General features: G+C 43.9%; 2 protein-coding genes and 1 pseudogene across 2 annotated transcripts; 1 reads left to right on the top strand and 2 right to left on the bottom strand.

The window, feature by feature from the left end:
- Positions 1-2,264: 2,264 nt before the first annotated feature.
- On the bottom strand, positions 2,265-2,997 carry LOC115836414 (olfactory receptor 13C7-like). The gene is made up of 2 exons (XM_030818382.1): positions 2,977-2,997; positions 2,265-2,678 (listed from the first exon to the last, which is right to left on the bottom strand). Exons 1-2 carry the CDS (start codon positions 2,995-2,997, stop codon positions 2,265-2,267), a joined length of 435 nt encoding a protein of 144 aa, XP_030674242.1.
- Positions 2,998-10,154: 7,157 nt separating this feature from the next.
- LOC100592757 lies at positions 10,155-11,110 on the bottom strand (annotated as a pseudogene).
- A 9,277-nt stretch (positions 11,111-20,387) lies between these two features.
- Positions 20,388-21,344, top strand: LOC100593084 (olfactory receptor 13C7). The gene has a single exon (XM_003263347.1). The coding sequence runs from the start codon at positions 20,388-20,390 to the stop codon at positions 21,342-21,344; it is 957 nt and encodes a 318-aa protein (XP_003263395.1).
- The last annotated feature ends 3,006 nt before the right edge of the window (positions 21,345-24,350 follow it).

The following is a 24,350-nucleotide window of genomic DNA, read 5'->3' on the forward strand; positions in this document are numbered from 1 at the left end:
ATTACAGGTGTGAGCCACCATGCCTGGCCAGAAAGCCTAATTTTTAAGATTATTGTCTAACTGGACACTCTAAGAGAAAAACAAATGTTTCATTCTAGGGAGTCTTTGTTCATCCCCATGAATTAATGAAACTGTTGATTGAATAGAGGGAGCAACTGGGCAACTTGATTTTGGGAATATAAAACCAACCACGCTGGTCAAGGGTATCTCTTCTGGCAGCATGAACAATTAGATTCTCTGAGTATTCTCATCTTGATGAGTGTGGAACACAACTGAGCGCGCTGAATAAAATGTAAAAACATTTTTTAAAAAGGTATTGATGAGCTTTCCAGAAACTAAGGGATACTCAAAGGCCAAAAACTAAGTGAAATCTGCAACCCAGAGACTTAAAAGCACTGACATTTTAGGCTTTTGCTATGAGGGAATTTGCCAGGCTGATGAACACCTCACAGGCTTGCTGATGCCCAAGGGCTTGGCTCACAGTAGGAGACTTGCGCGAGGAAGTCTTCCTACCCTGCCTCTTCCTTCAGCCCCTCTGCCCTGGTCCCACATCTTCTAGGGCTTTGCTCCTCAAAGCGTGGCCTGCAGAGTTCAGCAGCATAGACATTACCTGGAAATCTGTTATAGATGTAGAATCTCAGACCCTACCTCAGACTCACTGAATCCTTATCCACATTCTCAGATAACTCATGAAAACATTCAAGTTTGAGAAGCACCTATCTCAGGAGCTTGCAGAAATTTCAATTGTCAGCTTCAGCAATGTCCACCAGGTGGCAGGTTTGCAGCAGGCACAGGTAGCTAGAGCTGCAACCAGCCACCCAATTCTGAAGTTAGGAACAATTGCTCATGAACTGTGGAGGGAATGAATGGAGGGGCGACCCCAGAGGAGACCCCTAATCAAAGAGTGGCGGGTGATGGGGTGCAAGCCATGAGTTCCCCCTCTCTGGCAGTCCCCAGCTGTATTGTCTAGTGAGAGGGATGGGCTATACCCTCTCATTTTACAGACAAAGAAATCAAGGCCCAGAGAGGGAAGGAGACTTAGCCAAGTGCTCAGCAGCGGGAAATAGTGTTAGGGCCGGACTTGGAAGGCAGGTGTCAGGCTGCCTGGCCTGGGCTGAAAGCACTCTACGGTCTATGCTGACCTGAGCGGCTGCCTCTCCACTCACTCCCCTCAGATGCTCTTTGAACACCTATCTTGTTTTCTCTGGAAGTGCTAGAAGCTGCTGTTTTAATAATTCAATTCGGATGGCCAGTGGTATTTCCACATGATATAGTTTGGATACTCGTCCTCACCCAAATCTCATGTTGAATTGTAATCCCTAGTGCTGGAGCTGGGGCCTGGTGGGAAGTGTTTGGATCATGGGCAGGTCCCTCATGGCTTGGTGCTGTCTTTGTGATAGTGAGTTCTCCCAAGATTCAGTTGTTGTAAAGTGTGGCACCTCCTGCCTGCTCTCTCTCTCTCTCTCTCTTTATCTTTCTCTCTCTCTCGCTCACTCCTGCTTTGGCCATGTGAAGTGCCTGTTCCCACTTCACCTTCTGCCATGAGTAAAAGCTCCCTGAGGCCTCCCCAGAAGCTAAACAGATGCTGGAGCCATGTTTGTATAGTCTGCAGAACCATGAGCCAGTTAAACCTCTTTTCTTTATAAATTACCCAGTCTCAGGTATTTCTTTATAGCAGTACGAGAATGGCCTAATACCCCACAATACTCAAGGTCCTGTGGCTAGAATCACTGCCTTGGAAGGTCAACTTTGAAAGGACATCAAAGCCATGCAGTCTGAAACTAGCTTCTAGCAGGGGAGAGAAACAGCTGAGGTCCACAGAGGGGATCCGACGGCCAGCCCATTGCCCACACCCCCCCACCACTGCCATGTCTTGTCATTAGTTCATTTGGGCTTTTTGTTTGCTTTTTCGTTGCTTTGTCTCTTTGGTTCCAATTATGCCTACTCTCATGTCATAAAGGATTTGTGGTAACCCAAAAATGTATTCAAGGCCAAAAAATTAAAAATAGATAGGTGAGGAAATGGGGCAATGGGAAATTAAAAGTAGAAATGTGGAGGCACTTTCCCTCTAGGTCCTTTGACAGAAGCTTCCATTACTTGTGACACAACAGGGGACACTCAGTTTACTTGTTCGTCCTAGTCCCATGGTTCATGGCCTGGACCTTGGGAAAGTCCCTTCTTTCCTCTGAGTTATCATTTCCCCATGAGCACAGTGAGGTGCTTAGAGATCATATGTTCTGGCCACCTGGGATTCTGACAGTCTGTCACTCAGTTAGGGGTTTCTGAAATACCAGGTTCTTCACAGTAGCCTTCACACCCTTGTTCCTCAGGCTGTACATGATGGTGTTCAGCATGGGGGTGACCACTCCATAGGAGAGGGAGATGAGTTTGTCTGCAAAATCCTGCTTGTCTGCCCCCAGTGGGTCCTTCGACTTGGGCTTCCCATACGTGAAGAGGATGGTCCTGTAGAAGATGACCACAACTGTGAGGTGGGCAGAGCAAGTGGAGAAGGCCTTTTGCCTGATCACGTTGATAGAGATGTCAGCACAGGCCAACTTCAGGACAGCCAGGACCTCACAGGTCAAGTGGTTGATGATGTCCCCATAGAAGGGCAGGCGACTGATGACATTTAGTGTCTTTCCTTCCCTTAGGGCAGATGGGCCAAGAACTCCTCTGCTCTGGTGATATCAGCCAGGAGTCAGTCCCAGGTACCCTGTAACTCTAGTGCCAAGACTTTAAACTTTTACTGACCTTTAAGTAAATTTCAGTTCACCAGCGAGCCTCTATGACTGACTAGCAAGGGGCCTCCTGCACGTTTTGGCCAAGTTGAAGTTCAGTTATCTCTGAACTTCCCTCCTCCCCATTCCCCATCAGCTCTCATGGAAGAACTGACTTGCTTCTGAGGCTGGTCCTGAGATTTCCCTTGCTTTTTTTCAGGGAACTAAATATCTCTTTTTCGGATTTCTAGGTGCTCACATGTGATTTATCCTCGGTCATCATAAGCTTGTTGACAATCCAGGGGTTTTGCAGTTGGTTTTATTTTACCCTGTGCTTGAAAACCATACAAACTCTATAGAAATCCATCTCCTCCGAGTTCTGCTTTGTGATCTGACCCCTTCCCAGGCTGCTACAGGAGCACTTCCCGCAAGGAGCTCTGAAACTCTCCTGTACTTGCGCAAGCACACAGTGTCTGTGCCACGGCCATTTGGCTCAAGTCAACAGATGGCTACCGAGCACACCTTCTGTGCCAGGCATGATTCTCAGTGCTGGGTACTCAGAGATAAAAATCAAAGTTTCTACTTTAAAGAGCTCAATATTTAGGAGAAGACAGACATGCTAAAAAATCAGTGCAAGGGCTAGAACAGCAACGGCAGCTGTAGAAGCAGTGGTAGGAGCTATTATCAATTGAATATAAATTTTGTACTAGGAGGCCAGATGTGGTGACTCATCTCTGTAATCCCAGCACTTTGGGAGGCTGAGGGAGGTGGATTGCTTGAGCTCAGGAGTTCAAAACCAGCTTGGGCGACACAATGAGACCCCATCTCTACAAATTTTTTTTTTTAGAAATTAGCTGGGTTTGGGGGCATTCACCAGTAGTCCCAGCTATAATCAAGCAGCTTAGCAGCTAAGCCTCAAAAGGCATTTTATAACTCTTTTTCCTTTCCCCTTTCTTCCTCCTCCCATCCCCAGTCTCAAGATATAACTTTGAGACAGACTGCTTATGTGTTACCTTTCATCTTGAAATACAGCCTCGGAATGGGCTGTGAACCTCTCCCTTTCTTTTCCCATTCTGTGCTCCCATGCCTTATGCACATTTATTTACCTAGATGCTTGTTAAGCACACACCGTGCTCACTTATCTGGTCATAGGCTTCCTTTGATGCTGCAGAGGTCAGATCCTGATAGGGACCAGAAGACACCTCCAGAATTCTCTCTCCAACAAAAGGTTTCCTCAGGGCTGGAACCCACTCTCAGCTGAAGAGTGATCACAAGATTGACTGTGATTAATTTATAACCTGGTAGGATCCACGATGGCACCAGCCCCTTCACCAAATGGAACAATAATTCAAGATGAGCCATCGGAGTGTCATAGCACCTGGCACCTCCTAGCCCCCCTGGCCTCTTCCACATTCCAAAATGCTTTCTTTAAAAACCCTTGCATTCCCAGCCGGGCACGGTGGCTCACACCTGTAATCCCAGCACTTCGGGAGGCCCAGGCAGGCGGATCACGAGGTCAGCAGATCGAGACCATCCTGGCTAACACGGTGAAACCCCATCTCTACTAAAAATACAAAAAAATTAGCTGGGCGCAGTGGCGGGCGCCTGTATCCCAGCTACTCGAGAGGCTGAGGCAGGAGAGTGGGGTGAACCCGGGAGGTGGAGCTTGCAGTGAGCAGAGATCGTGCCACTGCACTCCAGCCTGGGTGACAGAGTGAGACCCTGCATTCCCTCCACAAATTGAAGAGTGGAATTTGCTGTCTACTCTTCCCCTTGCTGGCATGGATAATAAAGGAATATTGCTCTTCCATATCATAACTCGTTATTATTTTGACTTCTTTCCACAAGCAGTGAGCAACCAGATCCTTTTGCCAGTTCCACAGCTACTCGGGAGGCTGAGGTGGGAGGACTGCTTGAGCCCAGGAGGTTGAGGATGCAGTGAGCCATGATCATACCACTGCACTCCAGAATGGGCGAGAGAGCAAGACCTTGTCTCAAAAAAATTTAAAAAGAAAAGAAAAATTATGTACTAGGCACTTTATCTACTGTCATTCTCACAACATCCTCAGAAGGAAAGAGCTATCATATCTGTTCTCAGATGAAGAAAGACAGTGCAATAAAATCCAAAACATATGTCTAAGGAACGGGGGCAGGTGTTCTTAATCCACTGGTAAGCCTGTAAGTTGGATCTGAGGCCCAGCCCTATAACTACCCTGTTTTCCTCTTTGCTTTTAAATGTAAAGTTCAGACTAAAAGACTGAATAAATATCCATCTACCCCTGACATCTTCCATACACAGGTCAGGTCAGGATCTGTAGGGTCTCTGTCTGGGCCCCATGTCTCCAAGGTCAGATTCCTCTCTGACCCAGGGCTGGATGTTTTGATTCCCCTTGAGCAGCTCCTCTTCCGTCCTAGGAAGGAAGCCATATGGTTTATTCCACAGATTGAATCATGGTTCAAACCTTCATTCTCTTGTAAGAAGAAAGATGAGGATTGTTTCTATTTTGGGATCACTTAAGCCTAATTAATTTGATTTGGAAGTATTCATGTTTGGAGTGTTTGTCAGTGTTTTTCTTTCAGTGGTCATGCAAAATAGTCATAGAAACAGTCACAGGATGGATGCTCTCTGCTTAATCAGGGTTTCCTAAAACACACCACCGTACAGGCCATTCTTCAATTCTGGCTTTTGTTTCGCTCATAGACAATGGTAGGCCCAAGCTTAGAAGGGGCTTTAGGGACTAATCAGGCCAATTCCTGTGCAAAGCATACCGGCCCTACTACTTCCTTGATCATGGTCCTCCAGGCTCAGCTGGAATACAAATGCCCCTCAACTTACAATGGGGCAATGTCATGATAAACCCATCATAAATGGAAAATGTTGTAAGTTGAAAATGCATTTAATACCCTTAACTTGCTGAACATCATAGCTTAGCCTAGCCTACCTTAAATATGCTCAAAACACAGCAGTCTACAGTTGGGCAAAATCATCTAGCACAAAGTCAATTTTATAAGAAAGTATTGAATATCTCATGTAATTTATTGACTACTATACTGAAGGTGAAAAAAAATGGTTGTATGGGTACTTGAAGTACAGTTTCTACTGAATGTGTATCACTTTTTCACCATTGTAAAGTTGAAAAATTGTAAGCCAGCTTTCTTCCGGCACCCTGTGCTAAGAAGAGCTCTATGTACGTAGGATATATTTGTTTAGAATTTATGTATACTTGGGTAATCCTAATCATTAATTTTTCCAGAAGTAAATACCTTGGGGATGAGGAGAGCCATGAAACCTCCATTTTCTTTCTGGGGTCTGGCTTTGTCACCCAGGCTGGAATGCAGTGGCACAATCAGCTCACCACAGCCTTGAACTTCTGGGCTGAAGCGATCCCTCTGCCTCAGTCCCAAGTATCTGGGACCTGTGTGCACCACTACACCTGGCTAACTTTTAAAAATGTTTTTGTAGAGATGGAGGGGGGGGGTCTCACTCTGTTGCCCATGCTGGTCTCAAACTCTCGGCCTGAAGAGATCCTCCTGTTACACCCTCCCAAAGTGCTGGGATTACAGGCATAAGCACCACGCCCAGCAAGAACTCCATTTTTCTTTTTTCGTTTTTGAGACAGAGTCTCACACTGTCACGTGGGCTGGAGTGCAATGGCATGATCTCTGCTCACTGCAACCTCCGCCTCCTGGGTTCAAGCGATTCTCCTGTCTCAGCCTCCCGAGTAGCTAGGATTACAGGTGCCTGCCACCACACCCAACTAATTTTTTGTATTTTTGGTAGAGACAGCGTTTCACTATGTTGGCCAGGTGGGTCTCAAACTCCCAATCTCAGGTGATGTGCCCACTTTGGCCTCCCAAAGTGCTGGGATTACAAGCATGAACCACTGTGCCTGGCCTTTAGAACTCCGTTTTTCTACTGACATCTCCCCTGGTTCCTGGCCTGACCCATGCCAATTGCTTCCAATTATATTCAATTGCTCAAATGGTCAGTTGCTCCATTTATATCATCATTGGCTGCCTTTATTCCCTTCTGTCTTCAGACATGCCAGGCATTTCAGACCTATAATGATGCATAAAAGGTGCCCACTCACTTTTGTACAAACAACATTGGCGTTATTTCCTTCTGAATATGCCTGGAACTAGAGTTTATGTTATCTGGTATCAGAGTCACAGAAATGCCTCATGTCTTGTGAAATAAGGCTTCTCTATTTTTTGGGCCTAAATTCATATTAAACCTATGCTATTTCTAAGGAGATGAGAGTGGGTGTATGCCAGGAATCACAATTTTTTCAAATTTCTCATTGAAAGGGACTTCTTTAAAAGTCATCAGGCCATCACAGCCCCCACAGAGGAATAGGCTGCTGTTCTGCTGGCCACTGTTTCAGAGAGGGTGTCTGGCAATCAAGTGATCCTTCAGGATGGTTGGGATGGCTCCCGGAAACATCAAACTGCCTTGGCAGAGTGTAGAGGAAGGAGCCAAAAGGCTCAAAGAATTTGGTATGCTACATGGACTTTTAAATTAGACCTACCAGATGGCTATGTTCCCTAGGAAGGCTAGAGGACACTTTCTTCACTAAGTGAATAAGAAAATGCACTAGTGAGATGCATTATTGAGAACCTCGGCAGTGTTTATCCTCTGTCAGCTAGGCTGACTGTAGGAGGTGCTGTTTTGGAAGTGGGGTCCCTAGTGTTAATGGAGATGATAATTTTCCAGAATAGTAGAGGCCTGATGGCAGCACTTAACTATTAGGGGCAAGAAGATTAATTACTGTAATAGACAGCAAGGTCAGAATAGCAACCAGAGGGCCTGACCCACAGGAATGTATGGTAATGACTATGCAATGTTCCTGGGAGCAAGACAGGTAGGCAATTTAGAAGGTTGTAAATGTAGGTAGTTAAAACAAAATCAAGCATGGATGAGCAGAAGCCTGATAACATCTTCCCTGTTGAAAAATTATGATCATTCACTCAATTCCAGACCTAAATTAATTCTCAGATCCAAAATACCTCAACTGAAGGAGAGGCTGTTCTCTGAGGAAGAATGCCTCAAGGGCATTCCCTTGCATGTATATAGTAGTGATTTTCTCTATATTTCCCTCCAGGGACTTGTGACTATTTCCCTGAGTAGCTGTACACTGGGGAAAATGGAATACCCCAATATTTTGAGGGCTGTTGGTTATAGAATCTTAACTGACACTAATACCAAGGAACCCAAAGGAGCATCTACTGTAGGAGTATATGGAAATCAGGTGATAAATGGGGTCTAGGTCCAAGTTTGTTTCCTGACAGGACAAATGGATTTTTATGGAACTAACCACTGGTAGTCATTCTCCAGGTTTCCAAATGCATAACTGGCATGGACATACATAATAGCTGATTCTCACATTTGCAGTAGGGATGAGACCTAGAGTGGGATCTGTGACCTCCACCTTTCTCCTGCCTTTGGAAGGAATCTCTCCTCCTTCCTGTTTTCACATCTGCTCTTTCTTCTTCCCCTTCTGGACACCTAAATGTGTCTCTTTAATGGGCTTAGGCTTTTTAAAAAGTGACGGGAACTGGTGAATTCCAGCTGTTTTAATTCTCTAGGCCACCCTCTCTATGTCCTCATTACATTCCCACCAATAAAAATGTATTTAGGGCAAAGACCTGAGTCTTATTTCACATGGGGATGAGGAAGAAAAAAAGAGAAAAGAAAAGGAGAAAACAACCTAGTATGTACTGGCATGGCTAAAGGACCAAAGTTTGGTAATAACTGACTGCCATGGTCTGAATGGTTCCCCTAAATTCATATGTTGAAACTTAATTATCAATGTGATAGTATTAAAAGGTACAACCCCATGAATGGGATTACTAACCTTATAAAAGGGCTGGAGGGAACTAGCTAGCCCCTTTTTTGCTTTTTCATCCCTTCTGCCATGTGAGGACATAGTGTTCAAGGTATCATCTTGGAAGCAGAGACTGGACTGTCACCAGACATTGAATATGCTGGTGCCTTGATCTTGGACTTCTCAGCCTCTAGAACTGTGAGAAATAAATTTGTACTATTTATACATTACCTAATCTCAGGTATATTGTTATAGCAGTAAAAATGGATGAAGACACTGTCATTTACAAATATAAAGTGGACTGAAAATAGTCACTATAACACATTAAGTTTCACTCCTATCTCAGTCTGCTCCTTGAGTGTAGAAGGAAGTCATGGACTGAGAGCTCTTTGGGCTGCAAAGGACACACAGCCAATCTCACCAGTGTCACAGATGGTCAGGGATGACTGTTATTGCTGGCCTGTTATTATTTTTGCATTTGCTTCCTCACAGTCTTTTTGGTGTTCCAGAACAATGTGGACATACTCATGGAATATGTGCTGTGTGTAACTGCTATGCATCATGTTGGTTGCATGGACAAAAGTTTGGAAGCTGCTGGCACCCAGTCATACAGTACTTAGTTACTGCTTCAGTGGGGTGGCAAGTTTGCCTCTGAATTCTCCTGTGGTGACAATAAGTAGATGAATGCTGTGAATGACAAGATTCTTAGTGCCCATGAGGTCAAAACAAAGCAGCTGCTCAGGTCTCACTATTTCTAGTGCTAAGATGTGAGAAGAATTCCTGCCACAGTGCTAATGCTTACCATTATATGTTGGGGCAGATGACATTTTCCAATTTATCCCTACACGAGAAACAGCAAAGGTCTCTGGGATAACACAAAATCAGAGTAGAGTAAGTAGCAGTTTTACATAAGACAAAACAACATTGTATTAGTCCGTTCTTGCAATGATATAAAGAAATAACTGAAACTGGGTAATTTACAAAGAAAAGAGGTTTAATTGGCTCGCTATTCCACACGCTGTACAGGAAGCATGGCTGGGGAGGCCTCAGGAAACTTACAATCATGGCGGAAGGCAAAGGGGAAGCAATCATGTCCTACATGGCTGGAGTAGGAGGAAGAGGGTGAAACGGGAGGTGCTACACACTTTTAAACATCTAGATCTCATGGGAACTGACTCACTATCATGAGAACAGCAAGGGGGAAATCTGCCCCCATGATCCGATCACCTCTTACCAGGCCCCTCCTCCAACAATGGGGATTACAATTTGACAGGAGATTTGGGCAGGGACACAGAGCCCAACCATATCCTGTATCCTCCAAGATCCCAGTACCACTAAAATTTTTGTTTGTTTGTCTCTTTTGACCACTTCTATAACTCTTATGGATATTCATCAAATTCTGTATCAAAGAATTTAAGATTTAGTCAGTAAAATATAGCTATGATATGACACAGCACGATTCTGTGTAAAGCCAACAAACTAACCAGCAGCCTCAGAAATTTTATGGTTCTTTCCACTGACAGTCTAAGGTCCTCCCTGGTTACCATTTCCCCAATAGAACAATGAGGAATTTGGAGGTTATACATTCTTGCAGTCTGGGAATCTGTGATAGTCACTCTGTTAGGTGTTTTTGAGCCACCAGGTTCCTCATAGCAGCTTTCACATCTTTGTTCCTCAGGCTGTAGATGATGGGGTTGAGCATAGGGGTCACTACTCCATAGAAAAGGGAGATGAGTTTGTCTGCAAGGTCCTGTTTGTCTGCTCCCATTGGGTCCTTAGACTTGGGCTTCCCATACATGAAGAGGATGGTCCTGTAGAAGACGATCACGACAGTGAGGTGGGCAGAGCAGGTGGAGAAGGCCTTTTTCCTCCCCTCAGCTGAGGGGATTCTCAGGATGGTGGCAAAGATAAAGACATACGAGACAAAAACAGGACTGAGAGTGCAAGGAAGATCATGTTGGCCACAACCATGCTGATCACGTTGATGGAGATGTCAGCACAGGCCAACTTTAGAACTGCCAGGATCTCACAGGTGAAGTGATTGATGACATTGTCCCCACAGAAGGGCAGTCGCATTGCTAGGGATGTCTGTACCACAGAGTTGGTGATACCAGCTGCCCAGGAGCTGACAGCCATGGGCATGTAGGCAGCCTTGCTCATGACCACAGGGTACCTAAGGGGGTTGCAGATGGCCACATAGCGATCAAAAGCCATCATGCTCAGGAGGACACACTCTGTGGCTCCCATGGCAAAAGAGAGGAACATCTGTACTGCACAGGCTGAGAAGGAGATGGTTTTCCTGGGGGTCAGGAGGCTGTCAAGGATGAGGGGGACTGAGGAAGTTGTGTAGCAGATGTCCAGGAAGGAGAGGTTCCCCAGGAAGAAGTACATGGGCGTGTGCAGGCGGGAGTCAAGGATGGTCACCAGGATGAGGACCCCATTGCCCAGCAGGATCACCAGGTACATGAGCAGGATGAACACAAAGAATGTCTTCTCCAGCTTTGGGTGGGCAGAGAGGCCCAGGAGAATGAACCCCAACAGAGGGGAGGTCTCATTGGACCTGTTCATGGTGCATCTGCTCTGTCACCTAGAGGAACTCAGAGGTCAACCTCAGCATTCTCTTACTCCAAAAGTACCTGGAGGGCCAGGCACAAATCCTTGCCCTGCTGAGCAACTGGGGAATAGCGCTGATGATTTGTTCATCTCTATGGGGTTCTAGGAACAATGTAGTACAGGTCAATATTTAACTTCTGCTTCCAGTAAGAACAAACAGGCTAATGTGGACTAACTGTCTTGCAGATGACAATTAGACAAACTGGAAAAAATACATAAAACATTGGAGAAGTAATAAGACAATGAGGAACATAGGGTTACAATTCTGGGGAAAAACAAGGACCTAGAGATGTAAGTCTAGCACTTGTGGCTGTGACTCAACTCGAGCATTTGCAGCTTCTGGAGGGAGCCAGGGAGAGGCTGGGAAGCATTACTGACAGCCTCATGGAGATGGGGAGTAGGTTTTGTCGTGAAAGACTCACCTTGAAAGGCCCCTCACTAAATATTCTCCTTTTGGGATGGACTCTCAAAGGGCAGCACCATAGGAATAAGGGCAAATCAGAAGGAAACAGACATTTACACATGCTGTAGTTCAGCTTCAGATCTTCCCAAGCCCTGAAATTGAATTGAGGTGATACCAAGTTTTGATGCTCCCAAATGCCTCACAGAAGCAAACATAGATCCACTTTGGAGGAAGATAACATCACCCTAGTCTCTAAATCATTTCCACAAATAATTTTGCAAACACAACATCTGGCACACACTAAAAAAGAATAAGGCACACAAGGAGACAAGAAAACAAATCAAAACTAACAGAAAAAAAGCAACAACAGAAAATAAAGCATCTCTTGGGGCATGTAGCAGCCAAGAGGACAGTTCTAGTGCCACCTGCCTAGACAGCAAGCCCAGGCCACCTTGACACATCCGGTGCCAAGGTCTCAACATTTGGTTGATCCTTTTGTACATCTGTGGCAGCAAGTAGGCCCCTGTGCCCCATGGCCAAGTTGAATGAGAGTTCCGACTGAACCTCCCGTCTTCTCTTCATTCTCCATTGCTTGCAGCAAAGGCATTAACTTGTTCCTGAGACTGTTTACAGAGCCCTGGGTCCTGCTCTGTTACTTTGTTTTTTTTTTTAATGGAAAGGTTAAATCTCTCTTGATAAAGATTCTTGGATTTTCCAAACTTTGGCCAAGCACCTGAACCTTCTTCTAGGTATATCTGTGTGCTTGCTTATAAAATTCAGTTTCAGCAAAAGGTCCTGCTAAGTCAGTTCAGCAAGAACCCCCATCCTCAATATTGATCATCTTCAATGTTTGATGAGGTTCCTTTTCCTCCACCATCCCCAGGTTATGTCTGATTACCCTGTCCTCTCTTCAGCAAGAATTCTGTCAGGTCCATTTAGCCAGAATCCCCGTTACCCCTGATGTTTCTTCTTAGTAATTTTCCATCTACTGACCCCCTCCGTGACTAAAAATTCCCACTTGTGCCTGCTGTATTTGGAGTTGAGCCCAATTTATCTCCCTCACTGCAAAATCCCATGGCAGTGGTCCCTATACATGTTGAGATAGTCCTGAATAGTCTGCTTTGCCATGCTTTAACAAGTACTAATGAATCATTGTCTCCTCAACACTCCTCAGACTTCGAGGTGCTCCTCAAACTATGATTTGTTCTGGAGCAGTAAAAAACTTGTAGGCAACTTGAGCACTACAGTTTTATTAGCACTGTATCTAAAATACTTACAAACCTCCCAGATATCCATCTCTCTAAGAGCTCTTGGTAATCCAACCCCCTCCTCTGTTGTTGCAGGGATGCTTCCTGCCTCATGAGCTCTGAGATACTCCTATGTTGGTGGTAAGCACATTATAGCTGTGACCAAGTCAGTGCCATAATAATTCAGGTCAGGTTAACAGATATTTGTTGAGCCTCTACTTTGGGCCAGGCATAATTCTAGGTGCTGGGAACAAAGAGCTCAAAATCTAGTGGGGAAATAGTCATACAAACAAATACTTTCATCATCATCATCATCATCATCATCAACCATAACAATTACTTGAATGCTAAGGACAACAGGTCTTAGGGTCTATTTAGTAATTGCTCCCTTTCTAATGCAGAAAGCCCTTTACCACATTCCTGATAGTCATAGAACCCAGATCTGACTATCTGAGTGATGTGAGGTTCTTTATCTCCTGGTAAGGCTCACTTCATTTTGAAGTAGTTACTCTGTGATATTGAGCTGAAATCTGTCTCCTTGCAACTTCTACCTGGCTTTGTCTTCTGGACCCCCTAAAGGCAGTTAATCTCTCTTACACACAACTGCCTAAATATCTAGAAATAGCATGGCTTCAGCACGAAGATAAATAAGAATAAATCTCCCTTTTTCTCTTAAGGTCTTAAAAAGGTAGATATATCTCTTAGAGGCAAATGTATCAACCAGGAGCTCGCTACAAAGGCTGACACTGAGAATAGTCCCCAAGCTTGAGGATGGCTGAGGTGCCCGAGACACACTGCTGCTGGGATGTGTGTGTTGGGCAGTGTATCAGTCCCCAGCTGGGTTTCTCACTGTAGGTTGGCCAGCCAACTCTCAAGAACTTGCATCAGATCATATGAAGAAAATATTCCCTCTATGTCATCATTATCAGATCCAGAAACATGCTTATTATTATTGCCAGACTTTGTATCTAACTATGAAGTGAGAAAGAGCCCAACAGTTTTTATCAAGAAAGGACAACCAATCGTCAGAAGAAGCCTATTAGCTGTATGGTCGCTGGCAAGCCCCCATTTCCTCGGCATGATGGCAGGGTGAGGCCAGATGATCTCAGACATTCTTGCAGGTTGAGGAGGTCTATTTGATTTTGTGAGAATGATATCATACCAATGAAACAGCTTCACATCTGCCCTCCTCAAGCCCCCATTCCATTACAATCAAGTCTGATGATAGAAATGTAACCATGCTGTTGATTAATGGGTGAAAATATATGGTTTGATCGAAGGAATAAGACCTAGTGTTCAATAGGTCAGGAGGGTGACTATAGTTTACAATAAGCTACTATACCTTTAAAGATAGCAGGAAGAGAATAATTCAAATATTTCTAGCATAAAGACAAGTGTTTAAAGTCATGGATATCCCAACTACACTGACGTGATCCTTGCAAATTATACGAATGTATTAAATTATCACATGTACCTTAAAACCATGTATATCTATTATGTATCAATAAGAAACTGTATTTTAAAAAATAAATATAGCCAATGCTAATGAAAATTGTGGAATTCCTTTCACCAAAACTTGCCCTTACCTTTATAAAAAAAAAACATCGTAAGCAAGAATGATCGATTTTCCAAGGTTTGGAAAGAGGCTACATGTCAGAAACAGTGACATTGGGTCTAAACGCCAGGGTGAGGGCTCAGGACATGTGACAGGTGAAGGGTCCTTTCTGCTTCTCCTGCCTCATGTGCTTAGGGCACAATCTCCAAAGGACTGGCCATCACCCTTAGAAGATAATTTAAATTGCAGTTTATTCTTTGGGACCATTGTAGTCCCTGAAGTCATTTAAGGTTTGGAAAGTGAATTGTACTCAGTTTAGAAACTTTCTATCCTTCTGGGATAACATCCCCAAGAACCAATTATGTTGGCAGCACTGTAGGAAGTCAGCTGTCTGCTCCTTCTCCCCCTCCTTCTCGCCCTTCCTCTTTCCCTTCCTTCCTTCCTTGTCTCCTTTCTTTCTTTCTGAATATCATAATCCCATTAACAGGGTCCAACAATCTGTGGGTCAGTGATTCTGGGATTCAGACCCCAGGTGCTTTCTCTTGTGCTGCAGCCAAGCCCCGTCACCCCCAGTCTGTGCTTACGCAGTGGCTTGGGGCATCTGACTGAAGGACCTTTACTCTCCCTGTAAATGTTCATCTCATTGGATTAAACACCTTGAAGCAACCTGCTGTGTTCTGCCTCAATCCTCACTGGGCACCCAAGTCACTGTCCTTTCAGCTCCCTGTCATCTGTGCATGTGCTCCCAGACCTCTTACGAGTCATGGACAGAATGTGACCCAGGACAGGGATGAGTCTAGAGAATGGGGACTTTCCTTTATTCAGCAAACAATTATTGAGCATATGCTCCATAAAAGGCAGAAATGTGTAGAGTAACCCAGGGTCCCTGCCCTCTGGGAGTGCACCCTCTAGCGGCAAAAGGCAGAAATGTGCAGAGTAACCCAGGGTCCCTGCCTTCTGGGAGTGCACCCTCTAGAGGCAAGAAAGAGGCACATGAAAAAAATACGGTTGACCCTCGAACAGCGCAGGGATTAGGGCGCCGATCCCCATTGCAGTTGAAAATCCATGTGTAACTTTTAACTCCCCCAAAACAACTACTAATAGCCTATTGTTAGACTGAACGCCTAACCGATAACATAAACAGTAGATAAACACATATTTTGTATGTTAAATGTATTATTATACTGTATTCTCATAATAAAGTAAGCTAGAGAAAAGAAAATATTAAGAAAATCATGCTGGGTTCAGTGGCTCATGCCTGTAATCCAGAACTTTAGGAAGCCGAGGTGGGCGGATCGCCTGAGTTCAGGAGCTGGAGACTAGCCTGGACAACAAAGTGAGACCCTGTCTCTACCAAAAATACAAAAATTATCCGGGTGTGGTGGCAGGTGCCTGTGTCCCAGATACTCCAGAGGCTGAAGAGGGAGGATGGCTTGAGCCTGGGAGGCAGAGGTTGCAGTGAAACAAGTTGGTGCCACTGCACTGCAGCCTGAATGACAGAGCCAGACCCTGCCCACCCCACCCCCCACCACACACACACAAATCACAAGAAAGATAAAACATGTTTACTGTTCGTTAAGTGGAGTGGGTCATCATAAAAGTCTTCATCCTCCGTGTCTTCACACTGAATAGGCTGAGGAGGAGAAGGAGAAGGAGGAGGGGTTGGTCTTGCTGTCTGAGGGTGGCAAAGGAGGAAGAGTGGAGGAGGTAAAAGGGAGGCAGGACAGGCAGGCACACTCGGTGTAACTTTATAGAAATACGTGGTAATTTCTGTCTGACTTTTTAGCTTTGGGAATTGATTAGCCTTTGGCTACACGGGACATAATCACTTCCTCTTTCATGACAGACAGTCTAAAACTAGTATACAAGGGTAAAGAATATTTCCCAAAGCATATTTGGTCATTGGGATGTCCTTGACTGGTGATATGGCAGAACTTGGAAGACTCTTCATGCTCCCTAGTGTACACCAGGCACATGTCAAAGATTGAATTCAGGAGGGAAGTCAATGAACCTGCTGCCCTGAAGGAAATGTTTCAGAGTTGGTAGAGTGTTCTAAGATTTCTGAGGCCAAATACAAAAGTAAAGATGTAAAACTTCTTTGTATAAAAGATAAGCAAAGCTCCAGCTGATCTGTCAATACCTGACATATCTGTCCTAATTGGAACAAGCTTTTTACCAACTCAGGAAGCTTGCAGGGAACAATGATTCCCATGACCGTGGCTCCTAAATGGAGAGAGAGAACATAAGGATGTTTCTCAAAGCTCCATTATTCTGCAGGGATCATCTAAGACATTAGAATTTACTGTGGACCCAAGGGGTATGATTCTAGAAGACCTGTGAGTAGTCACAGAATGAAAAAAGGAAGTGAGGAAGAAGCTAACCATGACAACAAAGCGTTTTCAGTTCAAGAATGAGATACAGAGTAAGTCCAGGAAACCGAGCTCACCAGTCATCATTTTGATTCCTGCTCTTTGCCACTATGATCATAAAGGCTAACTCTACTATGGAAAAATGAGGGACATAGTTGAAAGAACTATTGACAAATAATGTCATCACTGAGTTTCCATCCAGAATGAAAATAATGAATGCAGGTGAGTTCTGGAACATGAATTAGACAAACTAAGGGGGATTCAAACATCAAGATTCAAGTTCACGATTCACCAGGAAGCCTATTAGCATTTCATCTTGGAAATGGATACCACCAGATCCTTGAGGCTGAAGAGAAAAAGAGTTACAAAACCACCTATATGTGCACACACACGTTATGCATGTGGATGTGTGAATAGAGCTATGCACATGGACACACCCAGAGAAAATAAATTACACAAGTTAATTTCCAGAGTTCAGAACAAAACTGGACATCCCAGGGAAGGAAGCTTTTAAAGTTTAGAGGAGAGAGGGTTCTATGGGCAGAAATTGCCATGGGAAATTTCCTGGAGGAGATGATTCTTTGCCAGGTAAGCCAAAGGGATCTCTGACACATTGACAGAAACACCATGTTCACAGCAGGCAGTAGAAGGAGTAATGTGCCTAGTTCAGAGCCGTATCTTCAGTGTAGCTGCATGTATCTACAGTGATTTATTGTCCTTCTGTCTCTGAAGGGCTGATACACAAAAGAGGAAGTGATTATGTCCCATGTAGCCAAAGGCTAAGCTAACACCCAGGATAGAGGTGCAGGGAGATAAGCAGATTTTGACCCAGGATGAGAAAAAACTTGTTGAACACTAATGTCCTCTGGCAATAGGAAAGACTTTTGAGGAAGTAGGGGGCTCCCTTTTACTGAACCACTGTTTTCTAGATATTTTACTCCTTCCTTTCCTTGGCTTCTTCCTCATACTTCATAACCATCCTCTACATACTAGTTATTTATTGTTGTATAACAAACTTCTTCAAAATTAAGTGGCTTAAAACAACACACATGTTGTCTCACAATTTCTGTGGGTCAAGATCTGATTATAGATTAATTGGATCCTATGCTTCAGGGTCTTTTACAAGTCTATAACTAAGGTTTTCACTAGGGGTGGGATCTCATCTGAAGGTTCAACTGGCGAAAGGTTTACTTCCAAGCTCACTTAGGTAGTTGGCAAGATTCAGTGCCTTGAGAGTTGTTGGGCTGAGGTCCTGAGTTTAAGTTGACCAGAGACCTCTCTCAGTTCCCTGCCACATTTGTCTCTCCAATCCGGAAGTTTGTTTCACTAAAGCCAGCAAGTGAGTATATTCTTTTGGTTAAATGCAAGTTACTCAAGGGGAGAGGACGACACAAAGCCATGAATACCAGGAGGCAAGAATCACTAAAGCCATCTTAGACACTGCCTGTCATACTCCAGATTCCACCAACATAGAATGTCTTCCCTGGACTCTGTGCTATCCCTCCTGTTCCATGAAGCTGTTCAAACAAATGCTTTGTTGAGGTTGTGGAAGAAACAAGCAAGCCAAGAGCTGTGCCAAGCTCTGTCCCCAAGATGGTCTTCTCCTTCCTCCCATCCCTTGCCTGTCTCTTCATGTGTAAATTCTCCCCCATTGTTCAAGGACTTGACAGAGACTGATTCCCCATTGAGGTCTCCCCAGGGCTTTATATAGAAGTTCCCCCAAAATGTCCACAGCCATGCCCCTGAGCACTTGATTTGGAATCATCGTGCCCACAGCTGCTGGTCCCATAGTGCATGGACAGAGGGCATTCCTAAATAACATTTAGCTCTCCAGCTTCTTTTCAAGAATTTTTCGCATTTTGAAGTTTGCAGAAATTCAAAAAGGACATGAAACTGCTTTCTCTAACAACCCGCAATAGTCTAAGCGTGGAAAGTTCCAACAGGAAGAAAGGAAGGAGGAAAAGAAGTCTTTCTGGAGTGTTTTCGGCATAATTGGATCTTGGGGACATTGTCTCAGAAGTATAAAAACTTACCTGACTTTGTACAGTTCTACTTCCAAACTTTTAATCACTTCAGGGAGCATAATAGTCCCAATCGCAGCACTGATTTCAAATTGCCTTTTTCATGTTCTGGGTATTCATTTGGAAATTTTGCTTAAAACATAAGACCAAGACTGAGTAGGAAGAACTAGCTTTCACTCTTTTCTTCAAATCAGAGGTGGCCATCTCAACCCGAGTCTTTCAAGCTAATGCTGCTATTTCTGGCCCACACACTGTTCCTAAGCCATGGGCACATTTTCTCAGTAGGCTCCTGACAAAGGTAAGTGAGTGTTCTTATACGAGTAATACTTAACCTTTTTATTAGCACAATAATATTCCTAACTTCTGACTTGATTTTCTAAAGGGATTGGGACTTGAGAAGGGAAGGAATGAAGCAATTTCAGCACTGTCACAAAGATTGAGGCCCATGCAAAACTCTTTCTTCTTAGGTCAGAAAATCTAGATGGCAAGAAGCCTATGAAACTTTTCAGTCTTAGTTCATGGACTTACCTAACTTTAGAGACTCCCCCAGAAATAAGATGGTCATATGGTTTTAGAGCCTCTTCTGTTGACTTTTCACAAACTCAGGCAAGTCCAGAAGGAGGTGAAACCACCATCACATGAATGAGAGAAACTCAGAAGGCTGCTGGCTTGGTTTAGAATAAAGAATGTACTGACACTTCAGAGCTCTGTAAATAAGAAGCAGGCTGTTTGGGAATGTAGTGAGCTCTTCATCACTAGAAGAGATCAAGCTGAAAACCCATGCATCAGTGTTCTGCAGAGGAAGATCTAGTATGGGACAGAGGGTGGGGCTAGATTTATTTTGGGGGGCATAATCAGTGTCAGGATCTACAGCTGGGTGACATACTTAGGTTCAAGAACTCTTGATTCCTGTGTAGACACTCACCCCGACTGCCTTAGTTATCAAAGAAAACTAGAGTTCCAGAAATTGTGAGCCACAATGGGTTTCTGGGGCCAGCCTCCTATTTATCTTCATGAAACATCAGATTCAAATATTAGAGACTTATTGAAATTTCCAGAGCATGAAGTTACCTTGGAACCCTCTCCCCTTTCCCTTGCATCTCTCCATGTCCAGTCTCCTCTTTTCCTGCAAGACCCAGCTGGGGCTGGTGTTGCCCATGAGAAAGATCTTGGGCAACAACCGGAGTTTGTTTTATATAAAAATTGTCTAACGAGAAGAAATAGTTATAAGGTGAGGATTCACAACTAATCAAGTCACTAGTATTTGGCACAAAGTTGGGGGAACATGGAGCAAACTTTAAGTCACTTTTCTGATCAAAGTTTAATGAGATAAATTGCCTTGTAGGACATAGCATCCCTAAATGAATGTGTTATGTGTTTTCGTCACTGATCACATGTGTGACATTATCATAGTCATCATTTTAAACCTTGTGCATTTGGTGTCCTGTGGCCCCAAAATAATTTTTTATTTTGTTGTCTCTTTTTTCTTGGAAATAAATATTGTGGACTTTCAAAACTGTTTTCTAATGTCTTAGCCAGACTGGAACCCCAGACCAGATGCACTGGTCCTATGCAAGGCAAAGAATGTTGAGTTTGGATCTCTAAGTATTTCCTTCAGTTGACAGAGGAGATACACTATGGTAAGTGCCAACCAGACAGCCTCTCTGACAGAGTTTGTTCTCCTGGGCCTCTCTGCCCACCCAAAGCTGGAGAAAACATTCTTTGTGCTCATCCTGCTGATGTACCTGGTGATCCTATTGGGCAATGGGGTCCTTATCCTGGTGACTGTGTCCAACTCCCACCTGCACATGCCCATGTACTTCTTCCTGGGGAACCTCTCCTTCCTGGACATCTGCTATACAACATCCTCTGTCCCCCTCATCCTTGACAGCTTCTTGACCCCCAGGAAAACCATATCCTTCTCAGCCTGTGCAGTACGGATGTTCCTCTCCTTTGCCATGGGAGCCACAGAGTGTGTTCTCCTGAGCATGATGGCATTTGATCGCTACGTGGCCATCTGCAACCCCCTTAGGTACCCTGTGGTCATGAGCAAGGCTACCTACATGCCCATGGCTGCCAGCTCCTGGGTAGCTGGAAGCACTGCTTCTATGGTGCAGACATCCCTTGCAATGAGGCTGCCCTTCTGTGGAGACAACATCATCAACCACTTCACCTGTGAGATTCTGGCTGTCCTGAAGTTGGCCTGTGCTGATATCTCTGTCAATGTGATCAGTATGGGAGTGACCCATGTGATCTTCCTGGGGGTCCCGGTTCTGTTCATCTCTTTCTCCCATGTCTTCATCATCACCACCATCCTGAGGATCCCCTCAGCCGAGGGGAGGAAAAAGGCCTTCTCCACCTGCTCTGCCCACCTCACTGTCGTGATCGTCTTCTACGGGACCATCCTCTTCATGTATGGGAAGCCCAAGTCTAAGGACCCGCTGGGGGCAGACAAGCAAGACCTTGCAGACAAACTCATTTCCCTCTTCTATGGGGTGGTGACCCCCATGCTCAATCCCATCATATACAGCCTGAGGAACAAGGATGTAAAGGCTGCTGTGAGGAACCTGGTATTTCAGAAACGCTTTGCCTAGTGATGTTTGGGGGAACAGATGTCCCCATAGCTCTTTGCCTCTTGGCTGCTTTCACCCACAAATCTCAGAAGAGCATGTTCCCTAAAGAAGACACATGTGAAGAATGACTACCAGAAAATTGAAATACTCAGGTAATACAGCACTTTAGCTGTGACTGGACCCAACTAAAATGTTGAAACCTAGAACCCAGGGGGAGTGTGGCTTGAGGGGATGGAAGCAGAATGCTGCTGGATACACAAGGAATGATTTTTCTGTTTCTCCACTGTTCAAGTCTGAATTCACCTTTGTGAGCAGATGGTTCCTCTGTTTTAGGAAAAACACCCTAGGGTACTTTCTGTTACAAAAATGTAAAGCCAAGATTCTACTCTTGAAAGGAAGCACTGAAGACACCGTGGGACAGAACTTCATGACCCCGCCCACCTCCCTAGCACAGTGCTTCCCAACCTGTGTCTTGCCATGGAGCATATAGAAAACAATGGGTTGTGTAGGCACCCTGGGGTGAGTGGATGAGTCTTTTCATAGCTGAAGACAATTCACCTGGGGGCTTAGGTCACTACGGGTTCTGCTTAGTAATCCCAGGAGGACTCTGAGCTTGGTTCATCAGTATCCTGTGGCACATTAGCTGAAATGTTCTGCCTGAAGCAGGATGTGTCTTCCCTTAGCCCCTGCTGAGAGGACAGTCATGCTCTCTCCTTTGGCTATAGATAATTGGCAAGTTGACCCAAACTGGGCAAACCATATTTTCTGTCCAAGGAATTTGGAATTTGGACATAGAGACACCTCATAGTTGGCACAAAGCTCTTGAACTGATAGACCATGTAAAGGGGGCACAAATGTGGCCCTGTGTCTAGCAAGGAAGAGAAAGCTGGTCTGCAGACAGAGATAAAGCAAATGCACAAAGAGGACCAGACCTACATGAAACAGAAATAAAGGCTGCAATATTTAGGCTAGGTATTGGAGAACGTTTTTACTTTTATTTTATGGGAAAATTTAACCTTTAGAAAGAATAATAGGTATTCATCTTCCAGATCCAAAGATGATCTGCTCATGGCTGGTGTGTGTGTGTGTGTGTGTGTGTGTGTGTGTGTGTGTATTTGTGTAATTTTTAATTTTTTAAATTTTCCTGGGTACATAGTAGCTATATATATTTATGAAGTATATGGGATATTTCAATACAGGCATGCAATGTGTAATAATCACATCAGGGTAAATGGGGTATCCATCACCTCAAGCATTTATCCTTTGTGTTACAAACAATCCAATTATACTCTTTTAATTATTTTAAAATGTACAATTAAATTATTCTTGACTATAGTCATCCTGCTGTGCTATCAAATACTAGTTCTTATTTATCCTATTTTTTGTACCCATAAGCCATCTCCACTTCCCCTCTACCCTCTCATCACTGTTCCCAGCCTCTGAGAACCATCATTTTACTCTCCATCTCCATGGGTTCAATTGTTTTAACTTTTAGCTTCCACAAATAAGTGAGAACATACAAAGTTTGTCTTTCTGTGCTGCTTATGGCCAATCTTGTTCTTCCGTAGCCCTGTGGATTATTTCTCCTTCTCCTTAATTATTCTAAAGCAAATCCCAGATGGTAATAACATTCCATCCTGAAATATTTTAGTATTTATATCCAAAAAAGATTAGTACTCTTGCAAAAATATAAAGTACCATTTAATATTTAACATATAAATCACCTAAAACTCACTAATTCCTTGATATCATCAATTATCCAGCATTTATATTTCCAGAAATGTCTTATACATTATTTATTTCAATTTTTAAATTGAACCAGGATCCAAATAACAGCATACATTGTGATTTGTCTCTGATACGGTTTGGCTGTGTCTCCATCCAAATCTCACCTTGAACTGTAGTTCCCATAATCTCCACATGTTGTGGGATGTCATGGGAGGGACCTGGCGGGAGGTAATTTAATCATGGAGGTGGTTACCCTCATGCTGTTCTCATGATAGTGAATGAGTTCTCATGAAATCTGACGGTTTTATAAGGGCCTTTTCCCCCTTTTGCTTGGCACTTCTCCGTGTTGCTGCCATGTGAAGAAGAATATGTTTGCTCCCCCTTCTGCCATGATTGTAAGTTTCCTGAAGCCTCCCCAGCCATGCTGAACTGTGAGTCAATTAAACCTCTTTCCTTTATAAATCACCCAGTCTCAGGTATGTCTTTATTAGCAGTGTGAGAATGGACCAGTACAGTCTCTTTCAATCTACATTTCCCCTCCCTTTTTCTATCTTTCCCTCTACCTCTGTTCCGACCACCACCACCCTGCTTTTAGGCTAGATTTTTTTTAGCAGGAATAGTTCCTCATTATGGAAAACTATAAAGTTTACCACAGTCTGATTTTGCTGATTGCAGTTCTGTGGTGTCTGCCTTAGTGTTTCCCATACATTGGTGATTAGATCTAGTTACTTAATTTTTTTTTTTTTTACTGGAGTTATGAGCTCATGGCTCCTGAGACCTTTTGCACGACGCTAGTATCTTTGATGACTTCCTGCTACCCGGTATGTCAAGATATTACAAGCTCAATATTCACACTTCCTTCCCAGACCTGAAACAACTATTTTGTCTAACGAGCTCTTTTTTTCCTTTAATGGGGAATGGTATTTAGAAGTCATAATCTGGGTGCTAGGGTTACTATTGAGTTTCCCATGGTTTCTAAATGTTTCAGTGGAAAGAGCTATGAAAAAAATATATAATTGAATTATATGTATGTATGATATATAAATATATAGATTTAGATCAAATACATAAATCATACATACATACCATTCAAACTAAGAGCTATGGATTTTTTACCTAATCTCATTGATTTTATACCTGTATCTCCTTCTTCTATGTACTGTCTCCTCGTTCCAGAAATGTTTGGAGATGGCTTGAAGTTATACACACATAATGATGTCAGGAGTTAACATTGAGCACGCCTTCTGTAAAGAGCAGAATTCAATCAAGTCGTCCAGTGGTGTGTGTCTGGGAGTACTG

Source organism: Nomascus leucogenys, chromosome 8 (genome assembly GCF_006542625.1).
Source record: "Nomascus leucogenys isolate Asia chromosome 8, Asia_NLE_v1, whole genome shotgun sequence".
Taxonomy (NCBI): Eukaryota; Metazoa; Chordata; class Mammalia; order Primates; family Hylobatidae; genus Nomascus; species Nomascus leucogenys.

Excerpts from the sequence above, each read along its gene's own strand:
- LOC115836414 (XM_030818382.1), bottom strand. The coding sequence starts at position 2,997 with ATGACCGAGGATAAATCACAT. Across the intron at positions 2,679-2,976 it reads TGACCGAGGATAAATCACAT|AGCAGAGGAGTTCTTGGCCC; the intron begins GTGAGCACCTAG and ends TGATATCACCAG.
- LOC100593084 (XM_003263347.1), top strand. The coding sequence starts at position 20,388 with ATGGTAAGTGCCAACCAGACAGCCTCTCTGACAGAGTTTGTTCTCCTG.